Raw genomic sequence first — 7,096 nt, forward strand, 5'->3', positions numbered from 1 at the left:
GTTGTAAGGGGGGAAAAAAATACGACTTCACCAGAAGGAAGGAAGCAGGTTATAAAGTGGTTTGCTTTTTCTGTTTGATACATTCACATCAGTAATAATTTAGGGAACGTTATGTGGAAATCCATTCATGTTGTGCAAAAAAATTTGAAGTAAATTGGGTGTAACATTCATACCTGTAGCCATGATGATCCAGTTCTGTTAATTCAGTCATGGTTAATTGTTGATTTAATCATGTAATATGCTTTTGGTGTGGGTTTTGTCTTCTTCAATCCTAGTTGGTGAGGATAGCCAAGGTTCTGGGGACAGAAGATTTATATGATTATATTGACAAATACAACATTGAATTAGATCCACGTTTTAACGATATCTTGGGCAGGTAAGTCACAGAATAAAATCTGTGCGTCTGTGCCTTGAGCAGTTTGGGTGTAAACTGGTACTTCGGATCCCCAGAATAGTTATGTTCTCTTTTCCAACACTGCTGAGGTATCTGGTCCAGTGCTACAGAATGCTGCATAGGCAGCCCTGTGATAAAAGCACTGCATTGAATGGCCATTTCCCCAGATTCACTTACAGGATTCTGAGTGTGGAGGTTGTAGTCAGAAGATTCCTGACTATGTAGAGTCTAGTAGAAGGGTTACAGTTGAGTCAGAAATCAAAATCTGATTCAGCTTGCTTCTCTAAATGACAGAATTGTCTCTAAGAGAAAGAAATAGTCATAGAATAAGCACATGCTTCAAGACTGATGTGCAGACAACAGACTCTAAAACTAGTGACTAGACACAATACTAACTCATTCACCATTTAACAGGAGGAGGTGGACTTTCTTGATACAAAGGCTTTTGCTGGCCAAGTGGCAGAGATGCCAGGAAGGGGGGTTGGGGGGATGGGGAGGGAGGCCTGGTTAGCCCAGCCACCTGACCCTCCTTGCTGTGCAGGAGCATTCAGTCCTGTAAAGTAACCTGAATTATGTTTCATGAAATTGTGGGGACCCAGATTTCTCTTTTCTGCAACACTGCTATTTCCAGTCTCTCCAATTAGCTTTGTTGTCTCTGCAGTGGCAGAGCGGTGTAAGACTAGTCTCTTGAGTTTTTATTTCTCTGGTGATTGGCTGGAATCTTAGCCTCTAAGGAAAAGGTAGGCGTGAAACGTTGGGCTTCTCTGCCCCTTGGTCCATTTCTCATTCCCCCCTTTTGGCTCTGCAGACATTCCCGTAAGCGATGGGAACGCTTTGTCCACAGTGAAAACCAGCACCTTGTCAGCCCTGAGGCCTTGGATTTCCTGGACAAGCTGCTGCGGTACGACCACCAGTCACGGCTCACTGCAAGAGAGGCCATGGAGCACCCCTATTTCTGTGAGTCCAGCTGTTCAGTCCACAGAACCTGTGCAGGCCTGCCCAGTAGATTGTACCAGGCAGGGGAGAATATATACTGTGAAGAAAGCTCTGGGCCCAGAGCCCTACAGAACAGAATTGGAATTCCAACCTCCTGTACTTAGCTTGCTGCAAAGTTACTTCACCCACAGTGAGCCTTGGTTTCTTCAGTGGGGACCATGATTGTTGAGAGGATTCTTATCTAACAGAGTACCTGACTCATGATCACTCCTAAATAAATTGCTTTTGTTACTGTGTGGGTGACACTTCTCAGTGGATAGTCTAGAGTGGTTGGATTAGAACATACAGCCCTATATCTGTCCTGTCTCTTGTTAATCATTTGTTGGAGAGAGCCAAAAAGGCTTGAAAACCTTATTGTATGAACACCTTGACCTAGGTTTGTGAGTATAGCTAACTGCTGTCATGCGTGAAAATGCCACTTAGCTGCACCCCATACTCACTGTGTTGGGTTGTTCCTTGGGGAGTGGTGGGATGGTATTTTAGTGAATCAATTACACTCTTGCTCAGTCTCCTGTACCTGAAGCAGACTGAAAGGCTGATGGAGATGTAGAGTGAAGTCTGTGGTCATAGCACTAATTTGCACGAGCCTGTAGTTTTGGCCTATTTGGCACCAAGCTGTGAATTGCAGTAAAACCAATTTACTCTGATAATGTATTTCTATCTGGGTAAGGGTAGATTGTATTATGTCATTAAACTCTAACAGGATTGGTTTTGTTTTAAATTAGCTCTACTCTGGATAATTACCTCCTTTTCCTACTATTTAGTTTAGTAGTTGGCCTTTACCACAGTTTGACAGGAAAGATAGTTCTACTTTGTATTACTTGTTCAATTCATAGTGAAGGCAGTTGACACCTTAATTCCATTACTAAGGGAATAATATGGAATACAAATAAAATGTAAAGAATGAGGATGACTGCTTTAAGGCCCCAGACCATTAGTTTAATCCTTCAAGCATAATAGAATCTAACCTTTTTGTCTCTTTTCTAGACACTGTTGTGAAGGACCAGGCTCGAATGGGCTCATCTAGCATGCCAGGGGGCAGTACGCCTGTCAGCAGCGCCAATATGATGTCAGGTCAGTTCATTGGTAAATTTATTTTTTTATAAAAAGATAGAAGTCAGTTATCATTCTTAATTTTGCTCCCTCTTTGTGACCTAATTTCTGTGGCCCTCCCTCTTCTCTATAATGATTACCTTATTGACATACTGACCTGTATGGCTCTTCCCACCAGGTTTCAGGATGCTTTTAAAACCTGGTATACCTTAATGGCCCTGCCTTGAGTAAAAGTATCAACAGTCTCTTCTAGGCCAGAATCACAAAAATTATTTGGGACTTGAAAGTCTCAACAAGCCATGAAGAGTAAAGAGATCCTTTCATCTCACAGGTTAGAGTGACAGTAGGTGATGCTGTCCTCAGAAACAAGATTAAGAAAATGAGGGAGAGTAGAGATGGGGTTTGTACATGGGTATATATGCGTATAAGAATGGTTCTCAGGCTTCCCTGGTGGCGCAGTGGCTAAGAATCTGCCTGCCAATGCAGAGGACACGGGTTCGAGCCCTGGTCCAGGAAGATCCCACATGCTGCAGAGTAAATAAGCCCGTGTGCCACAAGTACTGATGTCTGTGCGCCTAGAGCCCGTGCTCCGCAACAAGAGAAGCCACTGCAATGAGAAGCCCGCGCACTGCAACGAAGAGTAGCCCCGGCTTGCTGCAACTAGAGAAAAGCCCGTGCACAGCAACACCCAACACAGCCAAAAATAAAATAAATAAAACAAATTAATTTTTAAAAGAATGGTTCTCTGAGTTTTTCCAGAGCAACTACAGTGTGCCTAGTAATTATAATGGTTTATATGAAATTATCTTTAATGTTGTTGAGTCATTATGATTTAGAGCAAGTTTTTACCCAGAAGAAACCACAGTTACCCAAAAGAAACCATAGGCCTGTCCCCTAAGAATTATATATGTAGGCAGCATCCACATGGATATACTCATGATCGTGAGGGCACTTACACCCTCAAAGAATTGCTGTTGTCTAAATTCTTTTTTTAAAGAACTAGCTGCCTTCTAGAGTTTATCCACTGGGTATCATGCCAACGTGCAAAATGAGTTATGTCCAAGGTTACTCATTCTAGCCTTATCTATAATCAAAGAACATTAAAAACAGCTCCATGTAGAGTAGGGAACTGATAAAATGAATTACAGGGCATCCATTCAGTGGAATGCTATATGGCTAGAGAAAAGAATGAGTGTTTGTGTTCTTGTCTAGTTTCAACTCCAAAGTAGTAATGTGAAATGAAGAAAGCAAGATGCCAGGACCATGTCCAAGACCAGGAATGAGCAAGAATATATAATCACATTCTTATATGTGATTCTTTTTTTTTTTTTTTTTTCCGGTGTGCGGGCCTCTCACTGTTGTGGCCTCTCCCGTTGCGGAGCACAGGCTCCGGACGCGCAGGCTCAGCGGCCATGGCTCACGGGCCCAGCCGCTCAGCGGCATGCGGGATCTTCCCGGACCGGGGCACGAACCCGCGTCCCCCGCATCAGCAGGCGGACTCTCAACCACTGCGCCACCAGGGAAGCCCATATGTGATTCTTATATGCATATTTTTATAAAATTATATATAAGTATATGCATAAAATGTTTCTGGAAGGATACACCCCAAAAGTGGTGCCATAAGTTGGCCAAGTGACAGGGCAAGGGAGAATTCTCACTGTATACTCTTTTCAGCTATTTTTGAGTCATGTAACTATATTAGCTATTCAGAAAATATGTAACATTTTGAAAATGTAAAGAACTAGCTGATTGAGGGCAGTCTAACAGGTAATCTGATCATGGGTGGAAGAAACTAAATGGAAGTAAATCCTAAAATACTATTTTAGTTTACAGATGAGAAATGATCCTTTCTGCACTGAAAATGCTGGCTAACTAGGGAATGTGGTCATGAGCATGAGCTTTGACTCCAGCCTTCTACTGTTCAGTTCATAGTGACTAGCCACATGTGGCTATTTATATTAACTGAAATCAAATAAAATTTTAAAATCAGTTGCTTAGCTACACTAGCCACACTGCAAGTGCTCAGTAGTCACATATGGCTAGTGGCCATCACGTTAGTACAGATTACAGAGCATAAAGTTTGGTTGGACATGCTGCCCTAGACAGGCTTGGGTTGGATTCCAAGCATAGATACCACTTACTAGCCATGCACCTTGGACAAACTGCCTAAACTCTCCAAACTTAGGTTTCTTTACCTGTCTACTAAATTTATTGGAGCTTGTCATTTTAATTTGTGAAGATTTAATTTGAAATTAGATTTACTTTGTAAAAATTTAAGGAGAGGCCTTTAATTAAATGAGAATGTGTGTCACTTTTGCGATAGGTGCTTTGAAAAACTGGTGACTGAAAAACTGGTGACTGAGATTTCCATGGTTAGTGTCTCTAGCTCACTGTCAGCTGTTGTCTTTCAGGGATTTCTTCAGTGCCAACCCCTTCACCCCTTGGACCTCTGGCAGGCTCACCAGTGATTGCTGCTGCCAACCCCCTCGGGATGCCTGTTCCAGCTGCCGCTGGCGCTCAGCAGTAATGGCCCCTTCTGTCTCCTGATGCCTGAGCAGAGGTTGGGGAGTCCACTTACTCCCTTGATGCAGCTTGCGCCTGGCGGGGAGGGGTGAAATACTTCAGAAGCACCGTGTCTGAACCGTTGCTTGTGGATTTATAGTAGTTCAGTCATAAAAAAGAAAAATTATAATAGGCTGATATTCTTTTTTTTCTTTTTTTTTCTTTCTTTTTTTTTTAACTCGAACTTTTCATAACTCAGGGGATTCCCTGAAAAATTATCTGCAGGTGGAATATTTCATGGACAAATTTTTTTCTCCCCTTCCAAATTCAGTTCCTCTCATCACTAAAGAACAAAGATAAACCAGCCTCAATTCTGGCTGCTGCGTTTGGGTGGAGATTTATTCCCATGCCCACCATTGCTCCCCTACCATCCCACACTTTGAGGGGTTTGTATTTCATGCTCTCCTCCAGAGATTGCAAAAATGTAGCTTCTTGAAGGGAGGTGGGAAGGAAGGAGGAAGGAAGGACCCAACCTGTAAGAGCAGTGTACTGCTAGTCACTTATATCACTTTACTCCAAAAGTGCTTCAGTGGGGTTATACTGGTGAATCTAGTGGAAATATATCTTAGTTACACTGAGATGCTGAAAATCTACCCAAAGTGCAGACAGGTCCTGAAAATGTTTGTTCAGTATCAATCATGTCTTATTGACCTAACCTAAATCCAGCTCACTTATAATTTAGTTTCAGTTCACTTTAATACCGTCCCTCCCAGGCTCCTTACCTTGGTCCTCTTCCCCTTTCATCTCCCAACATGCTCTATAGCTGGTAGGAGGGGGAAGGCAAAATCTTTTTCAGGTTTCTTTGACTTGGCCCTTTTGAATTCAGTTAGTTACTGGGTATAATTATTGCTTTTTACAAAAGAAAAAAACATTGTCTATGTTGGTTTCATGCTAGTAACTCTTGAAGAGCTAATGAGAGATGTGGCCACTGCATTTTATTTTAAGCTTTCTACCTTCTTTTCCTCCTACCTTCCCCTTCCCTCACATGCCATCCATTGAGAAGACCTGCCCCTCAGTCTTGTAAATGTACCTGAGAAGTAGGAGCAGAGCCACTATCTCCAGTGAAACTGAAATGGTAGACCTGTAATTGTGGGAAAACTAAACTCTCTTGTTACAGCCCTGCCACCCCTTGCTGTGTGTATATATATAATACTTTGTCCTTCATATGTGAAAGATCCAGTGTTGGAATTCTTTGGTGTAAATAAACGTTTGGTTTTATTTATCAAGGTTAGATTTAAGTTCCCTGTGTAAAGGTCTCGCTGGGTGGGTGGCTCACGTTCACATCTGAGGGGCCTGCAGCCCTGTACCGTGGAGGCTTCCCAAGGCCCCCATTTTTATACAACCCTCGTTCAACCCATGGTACTGGGCAGGTAGAGAGGCCTTAAAAAAGCTCCACAAGCCAAAGCATCTCTGGGGATTAAGGATCCTTTGCCATAAATTCATTTTGTGTCTCAGCAGTGCAGGGATTGGGGATGGGAAAAGTCGCCAGTTTTTGTGTGTTTGTGTGTGTAAAGTGGATTTTCCACTGTAATCCAGCCACCTAAGTTTATCAGGTGCTTCACTGAGGAAGCCTAGTTTTTTAAGCACAATAGCAAAACCATCAGCTCTGTATTTTCTCCTGTTGCTTCATTACCATAGCTGCTTGTGGGGACTAGGAAAAATTCTTCCAACATATTTTAAGGCCTGAAGTCTTAGTTCCCCATTCTCCTACCTTTATAGATTCACAAGTCTTTCTCACCTGGGCGTCATAGATAAACATAATTGTTTGAGGAGTTGAATTTAATGAACTTATCTAACTTTGTAACCCATCTTAGCTCTAGTAACTTTATCACAGGTGGTGGCTTTAGTGAATATAATGGTAAACTTCAGAGGAAGCTAAAGCCTCCTTTTATAATGCTTCTCAACCATAGGGAAAACATTCTGACTATGTGGCAGGGTGATCTTCTTCTTCGTGGCCACTTAACAGTGGATATTTATATTGTTCTCAACCCTTTTATGCCCTAGAATGCTGTGGGGGTTACCATGTTGAATTTGTGCAGAACCTCAAAGCACCAGATGTGCCAGAGATGCAGTTTGAGATTACGTTTGCAC

At 42.4% G+C, this 7,096-nt stretch overlaps 1 protein-coding gene across 7 annotated transcripts in view; it reads left to right on the forward strand.

The window, feature by feature from the left end:
* Positions 1–6,231, forward strand: part of CSNK2A1 (casein kinase 2 alpha 1) — a 54,088-nt gene extending 47,857 nt beyond the window's left edge. For all 7 annotated transcript variants that reach the window (XM_059039158.2, XM_067013035.1, XM_067013038.1 and 4 more), the window contains 4 exons: positions 276–376; positions 1,203–1,351; positions 2,378–2,464; positions 4,855–6,231. In XM_059039158.2, coding sequence (XP_058895141.1) covers positions 276–376; positions 1,203–1,351; positions 2,378–2,464; positions 4,855–4,970 — 453 coding nt within the window. In that variant the 3' untranslated portion in view covers positions 4,971–6,231. The remainder of the gene's footprint in view (positions 1–275; positions 377–1,202; positions 1,352–2,377; positions 2,465–4,854) is intronic.
* Positions 6,232–7,096: the final 865 nt, after the last annotated feature.

The sequence above is a fragment of the Kogia breviceps genome, chromosome 14 (assembly GCF_026419965.1).
Source record: "Kogia breviceps isolate mKogBre1 chromosome 14, mKogBre1 haplotype 1, whole genome shotgun sequence".
Taxonomy (NCBI): domain Eukaryota; kingdom Metazoa; phylum Chordata; class Mammalia; order Artiodactyla; family Physeteridae; genus Kogia; species Kogia breviceps.